This window comes from Mus caroli, unplaced genomic scaffold (genome assembly GCF_978045245.1).
Source record: "Mus caroli unplaced genomic scaffold, Mus_caroli_1 scaffold_7, whole genome shotgun sequence".
Lineage (NCBI taxonomy): Eukaryota > Metazoa > Chordata > Mammalia > Rodentia > Muridae > Mus > Mus caroli.
Genome location: NW_028227262.1, coordinates 21492039 through 21509387, shown reverse-complemented (window position 1 = coordinate 21509387; position 17349 = coordinate 21492039). Strand labels below are relative to the sequence as shown.

General features: G+C 47.4%; 1 protein-coding gene across 1 annotated transcript in view; it reads left to right on the top strand.

The window, feature by feature from the left end:
- The window catches only part of Cracr2a (calcium release activated channel regulator 2A), a 68270-nt gene that overhangs the window by 27496 nt on the left and 23425 nt on the right, over window positions 1-17349 (top strand). Inside the window, exons 7-11 of the mRNA XM_021164192.3 lie at window positions 959-1146; window positions 5947-6018; window positions 8474-8519; window positions 10550-10656; window positions 13784-14117. Of these exons, the coding sequence (XP_021019851.2) occupies window positions 959-1146; window positions 5947-6018; window positions 8474-8519; window positions 10550-10656; window positions 13784-14117 (747 nt within the window). The remainder of the gene's footprint in view (window positions 1-958; window positions 1147-5946; window positions 6019-8473; window positions 8520-10549; window positions 10657-13783; window positions 14118-17349) is intronic.

The following is a 17349-nucleotide window of genomic DNA, read 5'->3' as shown; positions in this document are numbered from 1 at the left end:
CTGCCCCTGCTGATCGCTAAGCTTTGGGTCTAACTGTCTAGAGGTTGCAAACCCTGGGAATCAACCTGCCGTCTTTCTGTCCTCTGTCCACAAGGGCCTTGCCTCATGAAGCTTCCTCTCGCACATGCATTAAATTCATAGCAATTAAATTTATCCCTCAAATGAGTGATTGTCACTCCATTTAATTACTGCATGCTTGCCTGATAACACAGGAGCCTCGTGAGAGGCTCACGGCATTCCTTGTTGCTGCCTTCCTCTCCTCACTGGCCACATTCATGAAACTAAATTTATTAGGATCTATTTGCCTTGGTGTGGTGCTTTGTCTGGTAAGGGTTGGAAGCTCCATAAAGCCTACTCACCAGCCCAGAAGAGCTGAAGTTCTCAAAAATCCATATTTTCAAAGTCACTTTAGGGATGCAAGAAAAGGCATAGGGTCTGTTTGACCTGGCTTGGAAATATCTAAGGTCAGGAATCACCAAGGTCAGAGGCAGTCAAGCAAAGCTGTCTCTTAGGTGAATGGAACTGGGCTCCTGTGGCTGAGAGAAAAAATGGGAATGAATATATTCCCTATCTGTGATCTCCGCAGGGAAGGTGGCGTTATGATGAACAGCCACTTACCTGCTCTCTGACCCCATCAGGAATCCAGGCAATGACATTGGCTTGGAGGACAAAAGGGACTTAGATGAGATCTCTAGCCCATGGTGCCTTTGGGAGGGAAGACACGTGGAATTTTCACTACTAACAATCCTATAGAACAAGGCCATCCAAGGCCTGTCTAGAAGTCCCAGGTGGAGATAGGAAGGACAGACTGTGTTATGAAAGTCTGTCCTGCCTGCAGAAATGTCTACATGGGAGTGACAGAGCAAAGCAGCGCTAACTTGAGTTTGAAGGCAGTATGGGGCTGAGCCAGCAATGGCCCTGTCCCTGTCCATCCTTCCTCTCTGTCCCCTCTTTGTAGCTGGAAGGCCAGTGTGCAGCTCTACACAACGACAAGCACGAAACCAAGGCTGAGAACAGCAAACTGAGACTCACTAACCAGGAGCTGGCCCGGGAGTTAGAGCGCACCTCTCACCAACTCCAGGAAGCCCAGCAGCAGCTGGAGAGCCTCCAGAGAGAGGCTTGCGAGCTGCAGCAGGAGAAGGAGATGTGAGTCCAGCCCCAGTCAGGGTGCAGTGGTTTGTGTTGGGAACTGGGATTTCCCCTCCCAGAGATGTTCCCTGGCCTGTGTATGAGGTGGAGAGTTGGGCTCCTTACTCCCTGAGATTCCCCTCCCCCTCTTTCTCTTCTTTCCTTCCCTTCTTCAAGCCTCACTATGTATCCCACCTTGGCCTTGACCTCTAGGGTGATAGGCATGACCACACACACACACACACACACACACACACACAAACACACACACACACACACACATTCCTGCTGCTCCTAGAGACTTGACCCTCTTTGAGGATCTGCGACTACTAAGCAATGCAGTGCTGTGCTAGACATAGCAGGATGTTCACAAGGAATAGCCCTTGACTCAGTTGCTTTCTGTTGCTGTAGTAAAACACTAACCAAGACCAACCTGTGAGTGGAAAAGATTTATTGGCTTATAGGTTTCAATCTATCATCAGGAGAAGCCAAAGCAGGAAGTCAATGAAGAAGCCCTGATGGCAGGAACTAATCCAGAGACCACAGAAGACTGTTGTTTTCTGCCTTGTATAGCGCATGCTCAACTGTGTTTCTTAAAGAGCCCAGGCTCATCTGCCTAGGGGGTGATCCTGCCCACAGTGGACTGGGCCATCATACCTCTGTTAAGAATCAGGAAAATGACTCACAGACATGCCCACAGGCCAATCTTTTGGAGGCAATTCTTCAATTAAAGTTCCCTCTTTCTGAGTAACCAAGATTAGTTATCACAGCCCTGGTCCCCTGTTAGACAGATCTGCTATTCTACCCACACATAAGGAAGCAGAGTGGACAAAGACTGAAAGGGCAGAGGGCCCTCAGTACCTGTGGAAGGCTAGAGGCCAGAGGCCTCAGGTAAATCAGAGAGGAAGGGCTTCTGAGGTAAGCTCGTGAGGTGACTGGTGTGTGACAGGGCTCTGGAATCATGACTCGATTCCTAAGCCATTTTTCTTATAGTGTTTCTCAGAGAGGAACCCTCTGAGCCCTCAGGGGGGAAATCCCACATCTCTCAAAGTTTGGCCTCCTGCTCACTGCTCTTAGTGGCCAGCCATTGTGTGAGGTCTAAGAGCAAAGTGAATGGGCCTTCACCTGCAGCTGGAGAGGGCAATGACAGAGCAGCCCTTCAGCTTCAGGGACAGAGCAAAGGGCTCTGAGACAAGGCAAAGGGACTCACTTATCTGGCTGTTCATCTATCCATGTCCTCATTGATGCCCTTACCTGACAATTAGGCATTGCAAAGTATTCAATGCTAGCTAGGTACCTTGGGCCCTCAACACACCTCATTTGATCATCTCATTTGATCACACCGTGTCCTTGTGTGGCTGCTGTAGTGTCCATCTGATTGATGGGCAAGACAAGTAACCTCCCAGAAGGTAAATGGTACACATATCCTAATAACACCCAGAGAGGAAGGAGCCTTCCAATCACCACCCATTCGTGGGCGGGACCAGTACCCACTTCCTTCACTCTTCACTTCTTCACCCATGACCACATCCATTCCTCCAGGGGTCATTGTATGCTCAAAAGACACCAAGTGTACCAACAGTCAGACTTCAGGGCATGGGATGGTAGGGCTGACCAGCAGGAAAGGCTTTGCACACCCTAAGTGCCTTTGTGTAGAATGAAAGCCCTAACTTTAGCTTTATGCAGGAAGATACTAGTATGTAGGATACATCCAAATGCCTTCTCTCCCCCTCTTCCCCATTCCACTCCCCGTGGAGTCAGAGCCATTTGAAATGGACAGCCTGGATGAGAGGAGTGCTGTGAGTTGTTTGGCCTGGGAGTGTCACCCTAATAAAATATCTCCCATTGTAAATCTCTGAAGACTTAGAAGGAAGCCCAGCCCACCCACCAAGACTTTGGATGGCTAGGCCTCCGGCCCATGCATTTCATCCTAAACAAGCTGAGTCCATTTCTCCTCCCTGAGAGCAGAGCACCAAGGCACAGGCGCCTAGCTTTATGGCAGAGTTAGGGATTCAGGTACTTCAAATCCAACCAAGCTCTCAACACTGCAAGACAGCGAAGGGGAGCAAACACTTCCACCAAGCATCTCGCTGCTCAGCACAGGGAATCAGAAACCTTCCCAAGTCTTATCTTCATTAATGAAGCCAGAGATGCAATCTCTGAAAAGTCGGAGGCAAGGGAGTGAGGAAGAAATGAGAGATGGGGCGCACATGTTTAGGAGCTTGGAGTATGTTATGATGATGGGTCCAAGAGAACCCTCTCACCCAGGGAAGCCAGGGGAGGGGACAGCAAGGGTCCTGATTTATTTTCTGGAGAATGGAGTCTCAGACCAATACCACTGGCAGCACCATAAAGCTTCTGCCTTTTTCACAAAGTAAAGTCAGGACTCAGAGAAGTCACATAGCAAGATCAGGCCAGGCCAGGGCCCAAACCTCTTCCTATTAGTGTTCCTGCATACCTCATGGTGTGATATTGCTTCAGAGCTACTGGGACAGGAGACGGGGGTGGGGGTGGGGTTGCGGGGGGAGTGGGGAGAGGAAGTAAACAGACTCAATCATTTATCAGCAAGAATTCCAAACAGGCAAAATTAATTTTCCCATTCTCTGAAGACATAGAAGGTAGAAAAGCTAGATTTGGGGATGAGATTTAAAAAAAAAAAAATTCCCTCTTAGGCAGTGAGATAACACAGAAATGAAGGCCAGCCGAGAGGCTGAGCCTCAGAGCTGATTTTTAATTAACTTTTATTTTGAAGATAGAGTTTAAGACAAGATACAAAAGAATGACTCCTTATGAGAGGTCTGTCTCCTCCTGTGACCCCTATCTCCTGTGGATTATTCTGGAGTCTGTTATGCATGCACAAATACATCCCCATATACAAGCACACACACAACATGCATGCACATACATGCACACACACACACATGCACACAGCAAATATACATATACACATGCACACACATAAATACACATAAGCATGCAAACCAAACACAGATACAGGTACACTCACATATACAACAAGCACACATACACACAGATGCACACACACACACACACACATACATATACTTTCCTTTAGAGGGTGGCAGCCAGCCGAGCACACAGGTTTATTTCCTGTTTCCATTAACAACATATTTTGTAGAATGTTCATCTCTTTTCTTAAAACAAAGCCAATAGCGGCTCCCTGGAGGAAACTACAAACTTTCTACCAAGAGCTATAACAAAAATCAGCTGGCTCCTTCCCTCCCAGTCTGACATCATCCAGGGAGAGGTGATCTCTAGTTCAGAGGGACTTAAAAGGTTAGACAATAATATCCAAAAGCCACTGTTTAAAGATATCCTTTGGTTAAGACACAAAAACTATAGCTGGATATATCTACACGTGTGGTTATATATGTCTGTATGGCTCACCATATATATGTGTTCATTTGACAGAGAGTTGAATATGTTTTTTTGCATAAGTAGGCCACATGTGTGTGCATGTGCATTTGTGTGTGTGTGTGTGTGTGTGTGTGTATGTATGTGTGTGTGTGAGTGTGTGTGTGTGTATGTGTGTGTGAGTGTGTGTATGTGTGTGAGTGTGTGTGTATCTGTGTGTGTGTGTATCTGTGTGTGTGTATGTGTGTGAGTGTGTGTGTGTGTATGTGTGTGTGTGAGTGTGTGTGTGAGTGTGTGTGTGTGTGTGCGCATCCTGGTGCTGTTGACAGAGGCAGAGAAGATCTGAACAACATGAGACCCATGAACTGCTTTCTCAGTCCAATAAGGAAGTCACAGACCTCAGCTCTGTAGTGACTTGGCTTTTCTCAGCAGGGGCCAGCTTTTCTGTTGTCCCTACGGAGGGGTAGGAGCTGGGCAGGAGAGCCACTCAGCTGGCCTCTTCAGGACTCTTCATCAGCCATCACCCATCAGGAGCAGGCAGGGTTGTGTATGTTGTGCTAATCAGAGCGGAGTCTTAGACAGGGACTCAGGGACCCAGTTTGTATAATGGGAGATACACTGTTTTCCCTTAAGTTGAAATTAAATATAATTGGTAATAAAGTGTGAGGAATTCACTTCTCCGCAGGAGCCGGCAGGGTTGTGTTGCTTAAATTAGGATTGTCTGAGATGAACTTAGAATTTGATTCAGTCTGTTATGGTCGTCGAGTGACTTTGTAATTATTCTGTGAAGAACAAGAAGAAAGGAAGGGCACGGACGATGCTTAAGGAATGACGCTATCAGGCGCTTGGTGGGAGGGTCCCCAGGCTGATGCTGTTGTTAGATGCTCAGTAATGACATTGAGAGGTGGCAGAGGAGTGACTGTCCTCCCAGCCCAGTGAGCAAAGTGACAAGTTTATTAGGCCATTGAGTACTCTCTACCACAGAACCACACTACTGTGGACATAGGAATTCTGGGACCTTGGCGGTGAGACTGGAGAGCCACTTAGTTTCCATGCCAAGGTTCAGAACACAGGCAAAGATGAGGCCCAGTTATGAACTTAAATTTCTAGGGATGCCTGCTTCTGTTTCATTGCTTTTCCTCCCTCCTTCCCTCCCTCCCTTCCTTCATTTCCTCCTTCCTCCCTTCCCTTCTTTCCTTTCCTTCTCTGAATGCTGCTGTTTTCTTGTATAACAGTAGCATAGTCTTCCCTCCCGTCCCTCCACTCCCCTCCCCTCCCCTCCCCTCCCTCCCCTCCCCTCCCCTCCCTCCCCTCCCTTCCCCTCCCCTCCCCTCCCCTCCCTCCCCTCCCCTCCCTTCCCCTCCCCTCCCCTCCCTTCCCCTCCCCTCCCCTCCCCTCCTTTCTCCGTGACCACCACTCACCTGGCTGTGTCTGTCTCCTCAGGGAAGTGTACCGAGTGACTGAAAGCCTGCAGCGGGAGAAGTCTGGCCTCCTGAAGCAGCTGGATTTCCTAAGGTGGGTCCACTAGGAATCCTTCCAGGAGGGTTCGAGTTTCCCCCAGTCACCAGTGTATGGTTTGGACTGCTGCGTATTCATCTCAAGAAAAGCAAATGCAGAAGAGGGAAGGGTTTCCATAGGCTATACCTGACACCTGCTGATGGCCTCATGGGGGACAGTGGTGACAGAAGGCTTGGGGTCCTCTTTTTTTTTTTTAAAGTACAAGTGGCTTTGAATGAGGCCTGCCCTAGTCAATAGATGGAAGAGTTCCTAAGTGGCCACGTTCTACACAACTGGAGACAAAGTCTTTGTTCTCAGGGGGCTTTAGAAAGAGAACAAGATGTATAGGGGCACTGTGTGTGTGTGTGTGTGTGTGTATGTGTGTATGTTTTGGTTTTGTTTATTAACTTGTTTTTCTTCATACTTAGAAAAATAATGGAGGAATAGACCCCAAGAGAAAGGATAGGAAAGAATGGACATGACACCCTACACAATGTTCATGACCTTTAAAACTCTGACAGACCAGCGTTTGTGAAGGTCACACTCTCACGCCTGGGACCATTCTGTGCTGTCTGTCACATAGTTACTACAATTCAGCAGAGACGAGGGAGGGGACATGGCCGATTTCCCCATCAGTGAAATCACCAAGAATCCAGGAGAAAGAGAGAATGTGGGAGGTTGGGGTAGGGATGAAGTGGGGAGGGGGCATGGAATGTAGGATGTCAGTAAGATGGGGACCATGGCTAGAGTGTGAAACTTGGGGATTTCCCTAAACCCTGCTCATGTCCTGTGCAGAAAGTATAAACAGAACAGAACACAGCACCGTATACCCAAAGCCCTTCTGAATCCTCACTTGGGCTGCCAGCTTGCTACTTAGCCAGCGCGAGGGCCTTTCAGGTGTGAGGACCTCACTCCTCGGTCACTCTCAGGGTTTTCTTTGTGTGTCTCTTCCCCAGACATGTCCCAAGGGCCTGGCTGTGTCACTGAACACAGTAAGACACAGTCATACCCAGCAGATGATCACTGCATGATGATAATTAGTTTCTGACCACTGCTGAGCCTGCCCTCCCTCTTCAGCAATGGGGACAGGTTCCAGGCCACCAGCACAAGCTGATGCAAAAATCACACAGAGCTGAGATGACAGAGGGGGCCTGACCCATTTGTGTTGAGAGAAGAACCTTCCAGCCATTTACATTTCACAAATACCCTGCAGCCTGAGTCTGGTCACTTACCCACTCTGAACTTTCATTAAGCCTCCCTGAACCCCTACTTTCCACCTTGCCACCTGGGCTCCTGCTCCAGAAAGAACCAGAACAAGTCCTCAGAGATTGCTCCATGTTGCCAGCACCCATGTCTCTAACTCTGTGGATGTGGTGTGAGCTCTCAGTGCTCCCAGCAAAGGCTACCCTGCCCCCCCACACACACACACACACGTCAGCCCAGCTCCCAACTGGAGTTCTCACGCTGACCCCTCTTCTTTTGATCTGTTGGTTTTCCATTCCCCATGTTCTAGGCTGACTTTCTCCCCAACAGTTCCACCCAAACTGTCCTTCCCATGTCACCAATGACTTCTACTTCTTCAGACGTATCCGTCCATTCTCCGGGCTGCACCTTTGTCCCTGACAGCCTATGTGTAGAGTGACTTCCAAGGGGATCCTCTCAGTGCTGGAATCAGACCATGACACTTGTTGGCCACACATCCCACCCCACCCCACCCCATCAACAACCCATGGTTTCATGTCTCATTTGGGGTGAAATCAAAGCTTTTCCTATGATCCAGGAGGCTGTGAACAGTCAAGTCTTGGCCTACCCACTGCTCGCAATGCAATGTGAGATACATATTGCCTGCTTTGTGGCCCTCCCTTCTGTTTCTCCAACTCACACATTTATCACAACCAAATCTTTGTCCTGCTCGGCCCTCTTCCCCCCTCAGGTTTGTGAGACACTGCCTCATCAGCCAGAGCTTCCCAGACCATTCAGGTTGAAATGCCTGGCACTCTGGTTCTCCTTTCCCCATGTCCCCGCTTTAGTTTCTCAGCAGTGCTCACCCCAACCTTACACGAGCTTTCCGAGTCCGGAACTTTGTGGTTGCTCATGCCTGCATCCTAGACACTGAACAAAGTTTGGCAAGCAACTCCCATTGCAGGAGCTCTGTGAACAAGCGTACTCATTCATGAATGGGTGGAGTGGGCAGAGAAGGGGCCCACTAGCAACTCACAGGAGTACATGTCATCCTAAACCAAGCAATGGAGGCTGAGTGGTCCTCAAGGGACAGTGTATGTCACAAGGCTACTCAGTCTTATTCCCCTGCCTCTGAGCTGATTTACACATGAACTCTCCTCTGTCCATAGCCACATCCCTGGGTCCTCCATACCATGCTTTCTTCTGTGCTGGGCTGGCTGGCTAATGGGCTAGCCCTTGATCTGTCCATAGCAGAGTCCATGTTTGAATAACTTTCCCTTGCTCTTTGCAGGGAAAGGAACAAACATCTCCGGGATGAACGGGACATAACTTTCCAGGTAATTGGCGAATGTTCTCTTGGGACTTGGGGCAGAGGGAGACAAGGCTCAGGGGCCATCTGATCCATGCCAGAACTGATCAAGATGTCCTGATACTTACAATGTGTCCGGTCCTTTTAATGTGGGCAGGGTGAAGGTGTAAGATATAATGCAAGCAATAAAAAGGTAGCCACGCACACAACATTTTTTTGTGAAGGGAGATGCCTTCCTCTTGGCATAATCAGACCCAAATGCTTGGGAGAGCCACAGCTTTCTTAGATGTAGGGGTGATAGTTCCACAGTTGAAATGCCATTCTCGCCTGAAGTCAAACGCTCAGTTTGCTCTTTCATTTAGAATTTTATCTCTTGATGAGATTCTCAAACTGTATGCTGTCAGCAAGCAAATTTACAGTGCACACATGGCTATTTACACAGTTGGTTTTATGTACAGCTTTATCTCTGCTCTATACATAGCCCCTCTCTTGTACCTGAGCACAGTGTTACATAGTTTACCAAACACTATGTCAGTCACAGGTCTTCACAGGGAGGCACAAGGAAGATACTCGAGAACTCTGCATGGCCTTCTTCATTTCCTCTTTTAGAAGGGAGACACTGGATTCTCTGAAGGGGCAGGGTGACTAGACAGGACTTCCTAATTGTAAGATTAGCATGCTGGGAACGTGCATGTTCCTGGAGAAGGCACTGGTCACCTTAACCATGATCCCAACTCTCCCAAGAGGAAGGGGAGTGCCTGTCCTCTTTCTCCCAAGTTGTAAGGATTTTTGAGAAAAGAAAAAAGTGTGTGTGTGTGTGTGTGTGCGTGTGTACGTGTGCGTGTGCGTGTGCCTGTGCGTGTGTGTGTGTGTGTGTGTGTGTGTGTGTGTATGTGCCAAAACAACAAAAAATTCTAGGAGAGAAGGTGATATGTGCTGCAGCCTTTGCTGGGCAGTAATAAAAGTACGGTCAGCCTCAGAGAGTTGGTGTACCCTGAATTAGACTCTGCCCAACTTATGCCACCATCTCAAGGGTCCTTGTTACACCACTGTGTCTTTGACAGTTATCTCAGCTGCCTGTCTATGTGTCCTATCAGAACAAGACTTAAATCTGCTCGTTTGTCCGACAATGATAATGATTCCAATCGTTCTAGAAGAAATACTGATTTTCTTTTAAAATTTCGACCAAATGCCATCGTAATCCCTTCACCTCATTGGCCTTCACCTGCCAAACTCATTTTGCTTTGAAAGAAGTGGTGGAGGGAAGAACACCAGAAGGGAATCAAAGAAAGGGGGTAGGGCCCTATTGATACAGAATAATAATTAAATATCCGCCTAGAATCATTAAAGCCATGCCCTCAGGGGTGCTGGGGTCCAACAGTTCCCCCCACCACCTCATTATAGGTCCTCTGGAAGCATGGAGTGGCTGATTCAAGCAACACTCTTCCTGTGGTCTGATTCCTAGTGTATCCTGGAAGAGCGCTGTCCCAGAGTCTTGGCAAATGGGGTTCTGAGCCCTGCTCCCCTCCAGTTCTGAGTTACAGATATTTGAGCAGTTCATCCATACCCAGCCTGCTTCCACAGGGGACTGCAGAGGTTTGGGGCTAATGAGGGAGTGGTGGACAGAGCTCTGGAATAACTGCTCCTCTGGTGTGTGTGTGTGGGGGGGGGAATCCCTAGCTCAACACCTCATGGGCTTTGATGGGAAAGGGAGACTGGAGCCACAAGGAAGAGTACAACCTAAAATACCAGCATATTTCCTCAGGTAGTATGTATCTTTGACTTCTCTTCTGATCTCTTGCAAGTTCCTGTGAAAAAAGGCACAAGAAACCCTAGGCTCTCCACTTTGAATTCCCTCCTCTGAGGGGATTTCTGGGAAGGAGATGGAGTCCTAACTGGAGTGGGCAAGGGGTGGAAAAACTGGAGAGTGGGTGACCAAAGAGGAAAACCTGGCCTGCTTCTCTCATTTAGAGTCCTAACTAGAGCTTTCCCTCACTTCTGCAAGAAGTTGAGATGGGTGCATGGGAGTGGATCTCAGGGCATTTTGTGTTTCTGCAGAAAGATAAGGCGGCCAAGGCAAACACAGCTGCTTCCAAGGCAAGCAGGAAGCAAAGATCTGGCTCTGTGATTGGCAAATATGTGGATGGCAGGGGAATTCTCAGGAGGTAAGTCATCACCCTCCACCCCTCCTTACTCCTTTCCTTCATCTCACCACTTTGGGGCTGACTCTGTACCCACATTTACTGCTCTTTTGAGGTGTGGCCCTACTAGGGAGGCCTGAGGTCAGTCTTACTCACTTGCCTCAATTCTTGGAGGGCATGGCCCTCTCTGCTGTGACATCCAAGCTGGAGGGAGACTATGCAGCGCAAACCTGTAGGGCAGACACTGTCTCTGAGGCTACCCTGCTCTACTGTGGACCTGCAGAGAGGGGCTTAAGGGTACTGTAGACTGACTCGGAAGGAGGGGGAGGAAGAGGAGGAATAGGAGGAACAGATGGTCAGGGAAGGAAGGGGGTTGGGGGAAAGCAGTGCTCCGTTCCTTGGATCCTCTTGGTTTTTCTGGAATATAGCTATCCTGACTGTGAGCTGAATTAAAATGTCATATAGAATCACTATTAGCTGAAACCCCTTTAGAGACACCATTAGGGCCTATGATTGACAAATCATTCCAGTGATTCATATTTAACTAAGTGGAAGACAACATGTTTTGTTGCTGCTGGAGGGCTGGGGAATTGAGTTTGAGTATGAAAAGTTGTTGGCTTGCTGCTCCTTCAGACAGACAAGTCACACACACCCCTTTGTCCACGTGGATGGACACAGAGAGGTCAAGTTAGCTAAACCCTCAGGCATGGAGACTGAGGGAGAGGATTGTAAACTCATTCACCGAGATGTCCAAACATGAACTGAAAATATATGCAAACAAAAAAATGACTCTGGCATGTAAATGGGCTGATCAGGGAAGCCCCTGGGTCAGATCATCTGGGGTTAGAGCTCACTAGCTCAGTAATGAGGTACAATCTGGAAGCCAAATTTCTACACTAGGATTTGTTAGCCTGTTGGTTTCTCAGAACGGAATGTATTTTTAGGCTGACTGATTCAACAGTTGTTTATGTATCACCTGCTCTGCCCCTGACAGTCTTTCTATGTGACATAGAGGGAATGTGACAGTCCCTCTATGCCTGTCCACCAGCAAGTGCTCATTTAATAGATAAGTATCGAGTGGCCAGTGTTTGTGAGGGACAGCGCCAGTCACTGGAGCAGAGGTTTGCAAAATAGGCCCATCTCTCCTTCATGAGCTCACAGCCAAACAGCGGAAATGGAAAAGAATCCACTAAGCATCAACGTGTGCGCTCTGAATTCCAATATCGATCTTGGCAAAAGCAGCTACTCTCTCTGCTGCTGGCAGGAAGTGTTTGGTGGCAAAACAAAAAAAAAAAATGAGCTTAGACATGCTAAGCTGAAGCCATTACGAAGTGTCAGCAGTGCCTGAGATGTTCCCAAATAAAACGCTTTTTCCAAGAAGCATTTCATTTTAGGGCACACTGAAGTGGTTGTCTCTTTTTCTAGTTGGAAAAAAACTTTGAGAAAAAATGTAATATATGTGTGTGTATATGTATATATATATATATATATATATATATATATATATGTTTGTGTATGTTTATGTGTGCATGTTTATATATATGTGTATGTTTGTGTATGTATGTATGTGTGTACATGTTCATGCTACATATAAAAGCATCTAGCAATGGACAAGGATACTGTGTTCTGAAAGAGTCAGGTAATGGGCTTGGTAGCATACATAGGAGGGGGGATGGGAAGAAGCCAGTTGACTTTTATTTAACCTGTTTCCTAAGTAGAGGGAAAGGTGCTTGAATTGTTATAAATCTTCTTCTCTCTATCCAAACTAATTCATCACTGTTGAAAATAAACACTGCCTTAATTTGTCCTTCAGAGTCACGGCTGGTTTAGATAGTGACAGGTCCACTCTGGTGAACCCTATTATTACATCACCTTCTTCCTATCATTGGTCTTAGGAATAACAAATACTAGAAGCCTGGGGCAAGGCTAACGGTGCTTCCCTTGTGTGCACTGTTCTGGGTGCCTTGATTCGATTCCTTTTCCCTTGAACCTTGTCATCTTGCTGGCTCATCTGCATTTCTTTCAATGTGCATGCTAGTATTCGTTCATGAGTGTGTGTGTGTGTGTGTGCGTGCCTCTGTGTGTGTGTGTGTGTGTGTTCATAAGGTCATGCCTGTCTCGTTTGAAATGCTCTCATCTTGAACCGTTGACTAAGATAGAGAAGGAACCCCGCATTCTGGAGATCTGTGCAAACGATGCTCTCCAAACCCTTGGAAAATTCAGCCTGTGCTTCTCCCTATGTCCCCACTGCTGAGTTCCTTCCACCTACGACTGGCCTCTTTGGTCAAAGCATCCAAATGCAGAAACAAGTATGTACTGAAGTCTCTGAAGCACCTGCTCTTCCCTCTGTCTCAGGAGCACAGAAAGGGAGAGGAAGGAAGGGGATGGTGGTGGATGTGCCTTCTGACCCAAGCCATAATGATCTGTCTCTGAGTTGAGAGACATCTGTCATGGGTGGGAGGAGGTCCCCCACGGCAACTGTACCCCAACACTGCTGAGGAATGCTGTGTGGATAGGTGTTGTGTGAGTGTGCACTGTGCGGGTGTGTCATGTATGAGAATGCCCTGTGTGTTTGTATGCTATGTTTCTTATGAATTGTCTCATATATGAGTAGACTAGGTAGACAGGCCATGTTTTGTAGAGAGGAAAGTGAGATGCGAGGAACTGATGTCCTTCCATAAGGATATTCAGTAAATGAGGGCATGTGATGGGAGCAGAGTTCAACCACGTGCGTGTCCTCCCAGAGTCCTGTAACATCTCTAACCCTGCACAATCCTTTCTTCACTACCTTCTTCTTTATTGACTAATCCGGTTCACAAGAATATATTTGTGTTGTTTGTTGCTTTGGTCCTCCTCTAAGTCCAGCATCGCATGAGAACAGGGCCTTTATTTTTAGTTGGTACCTGCTAATGATCTTTGTCAGCATTTCCATCATTGGCTGTGGTGGTGGCAGTGGCGGTGACAGTGGCAGCCACAGCAGCAGGCAGCCCTTATTAGGCTGTCAAAACCATGAGCTGAATGATGGATATGTTGTCTCCTCTTCTTCCCCGGAGCTTTCTCCAGTGCTGCCTGCAGGCGAGTGTCCCTCCACTTCCATATTGATATTTCTTCACTTCCTCCCCCATCTTCCTCCCCACCCCCATCCTGATAGCCAGTCAGAGGAGGAGGAAGACGTATTCAGCGCCCCTAGGAGGAGAAGCTCAGTGGGTCTGAGTGCATATCTCCAGGCAGAAGAGGAACTGGGAACTGGGGAGCCAGGGTCTGGTGTTCCACGTCGCCAGGCACTCCGAAGGATCATCTCCATTGAGGAAGATCCCCTGCCTCAGCTCCTGGAAGGAGGCTTTGAGAAGCCACTGAGCAGATGCCCAGAAGAGGAGGAGGTCTCTGACCAGGGAACAGAAGGACAAAGCGTGGCAGCCCCAGTCTTGGATCTCATCCCTACCTCTCCCCGAGGGCAGCCTGTCGGAAAAGAGACACTCTACAAGGTAAAGTCCAGGCTGAGATCTGCCCCTTGACATTGAGCCCAGGAGCCCCAAAGGACAGGCAGAAAGCCAGCTGCTGTCAGCTTGTGGATTCACTATGTTCTGTGTCCCAAAGGTCACCTTCCCTTTCTTCTACCTTTTAGGCTGAGTATCATGGAGACCCATAAGTGCCAATAAGTCCTCCTTGTTAATTCCTGCTCCCCTATATTATTCACTATGTCTTCTAACTTGAAGCATTTATTGAATACCTACTGGATACAGTGCCTGCTAAGATCCATTACAAGTGGTCATTTGGTACAATTCTGTCTAGAGTGCCTGTCATCATCTTCCTCTTGATCTTAGTTGGTTAAGCCTCTGTCACTCCCCAGTGTCCTGTGTCCTCTTCCCTCCAGGATGCTTCTGTACCCATCCCTCTCCTTGCTCAGATTTTCCTCTGACTTCTATGAAGAGAGCAGGTCAAAAGTCATGGCACTTGATTCCTGTTGCCAAATGTGCCCCCGAAGGGTGATACCTCTTTGCCTTATGGGAACTATGTCCCTCTGCTGGTTTGTGACTTGAACTTTGAAATGGGCCATTCAACCTTTGGCCTCTGCCTTCCAAAACAGCTGTAGAAAGTCCATAGCAGTATGCAAGGGGTATTTCCCTTGGGCCTCCCCTTTCCAAAACCCTTCAAGACACAGGCCTACACTCACTCTCAGTAGGAATAGATGGCTCAGTATCAAGGTCATTCCAAGATGTCACCCAGTATCGTAACATGTGACCAAGAGGTTTGTAGAGTCAGGCTTAGAGAAGAAGACTATGCTCCTGTGTGCTGAGGTGTGTCTTCATTGTAGGCCTGATAGAAATGTTTTCCCCACTGTCAGAGGAAAAGTAGAAACCCAGAGGGGAGAAGCTAAGACAGCCTGCCTCTCTGCTGGGACTCTTAGCATAAGAATTATCTAGCACACACCTCAAAAGCTGTGGATTCTGTAATTGCTCTTCTCTTACAAAGCACCCCACTGCTCCCCATGTTTCCTCACAAGGCTGTGCCACCATTTTGATGCAACAGTAGAGAGAATAAAGAGGGTCGGTTGTGTGGAAGACCTCCATGAGGCAGTGAGGCATAGACAGTATCACCCTTCTGGAGAAGTATCTGGTAATAAGAATCAAATGCCATGACCTTTGAACCCATGGTTCTACTGCCGGGGAAAAGTGAAGGCTATAAGTGCTGTTTAGAATAGAAAAAAATTTTTAAAGGTCACCATAGGGACATAAACTATATTATGATAATTTAGTAGAAGATTATATACCTACTTTTAAAAAATCATGGTTCTAAAAAATCTTTAGTGACTCAGGGATTTGTATTGTTATTGAATAATTATGGTAAATATGATAAAATTATATATGTGTGTGTATAATTCTCAAATCCAGAAACTGCTCCACCTGGGGATCCATCACATAAATGACCACCAAACCCAGACACTATTACAGATGCCAACAAGAGCTTGCTGACAGGAGCCTGATATAGCTGTCTCCTGAGAGGCTCTGCCAGTGCCTGACTAATACAGAAGTGGATGCTCATAGTCATCTATTGGATGGAGCACAGGGTTCCCAATGAAGGAGCTAGAGAAAGGACCCAAGGAGCTGAAAGGGTTTGCAGTCCCCTAGGAGGAACAATATGAACTAACCAGTACTCCCAGAACTCCCTGGGACTAAACCAACAATCAAAGAAGACACAGGGAGAGACTCATGGCTCCAGCTGCATATGTAGCTGAGGATGGCCTAGTCGATCATCAATGGGAGGAGAGGTCCTTGGTCCTGTGAAGGTTCTATGCCCCAGTGTAGGGGAATACCTGGGCCAGGAGGTGGGAGTGGGTGGGTTGGGGAGCAGGGAGAGTGGAAAGGGGATAGGGGATTTTTGGAGGGGAAACTAGGAAAGGGAATAGCATTTGAAATGTAAATAAAGAAAATATCTAATAAAAAACATTTTCTCATATAGCCATAAAGACTGAAAACTGCATAAAATGTGAATTAGTGACTATCTCAGACTATAGAGAAATTTTGCTTTTCTCCCTACAACTGTATATTTTTCACATTTAAAAATTAAAATATATCACCTCAATTTTTAATATTCACTTTATTTGTGTGTGTGTGTAGACATACACATATGTATGCCACAGTACTCATGCAGAGGTCAGAGGACAACTTGCAAGAGTCAGGTCCCTTCTTCCACCGAGCGAGGTCTGGGGATAGAATGTAGGTCGTCAGCCTCAGCAGTTGGCGCCTTTGTCGCTGAGCTATCTTGCCAGCCCAGAATATCTCACTTTTGCTCGGAGGTTTTGTTTTCTGATTTGGGTTTTGAGTGTTGTTGCTGCTTATTTGTCTGTTTACTCTGTGGTGCTGAAGGACAGAAATTCACAGCCTTGTACATGGGGGGCAAACCTTCTATGACTTACATACACCCTAACCCCTGCTTTTTAAGCATGTAGGAGGGCAAGAGAAATGACAACATATGCCCCACCCCCTGCATGTCCCTACAACCCATCTGTCTGTCACCTGACAGATGACTGTCCTCAAGAGAGGAAAGCAGGCAGAGGGGCCTCCCTACTCTAATAGGTTAGGCTGCCTTCAGCTGGGTCATTCATAATGTTATAGGTATGTGCCTAAAAAGCTTGTGCCTAAAAGGGGAAGGGAGAAGGTAGGTAGCCTTGGGGCTGAAAGCCCAGCAACACTCTGCAATCAGGGCCACAGCTTCCATCTCTATCATGTGCACCTTGGGTTTCACATTCCCACCTCTTACTGTGTCAGCTCTTCCACATTTAAACAAATGACAGTTGGAGGCACTGGACAAGAGTCATGCAGAAGCCAGGGCCCTGTGTATTCAATGGATGAAGAAGAAAGGACAGAGGGCATTGTTTTAATTTCTCTTAAATTCTTGTTGTTGACCTTAAGTTCTCTCCTAAGTATTGCATCTCTCCCTCAAAGTCTGTTGGTGGCTTTGTTCTGAAACTCGAGTACTGCTAATATCAGCTGCACTTCCTTATAGCATTTGCTCAACTGGAGAAGCTGATTCACTCAAATCCACTTTTAAATCTACTCCAAAGAGTTCCCCTCCCAACTCTGCTCAGTCATGCTGAGCCAAGCTTGAAGGTGAGACATGTGATCAGGCAGCATTCTGAAAGAAATGGATGCCAGTGGGTTATGTCCCTCACACCATCTCCTGCTAAACTTGGCCCTCGAAAAAGTCTAGTGGTCC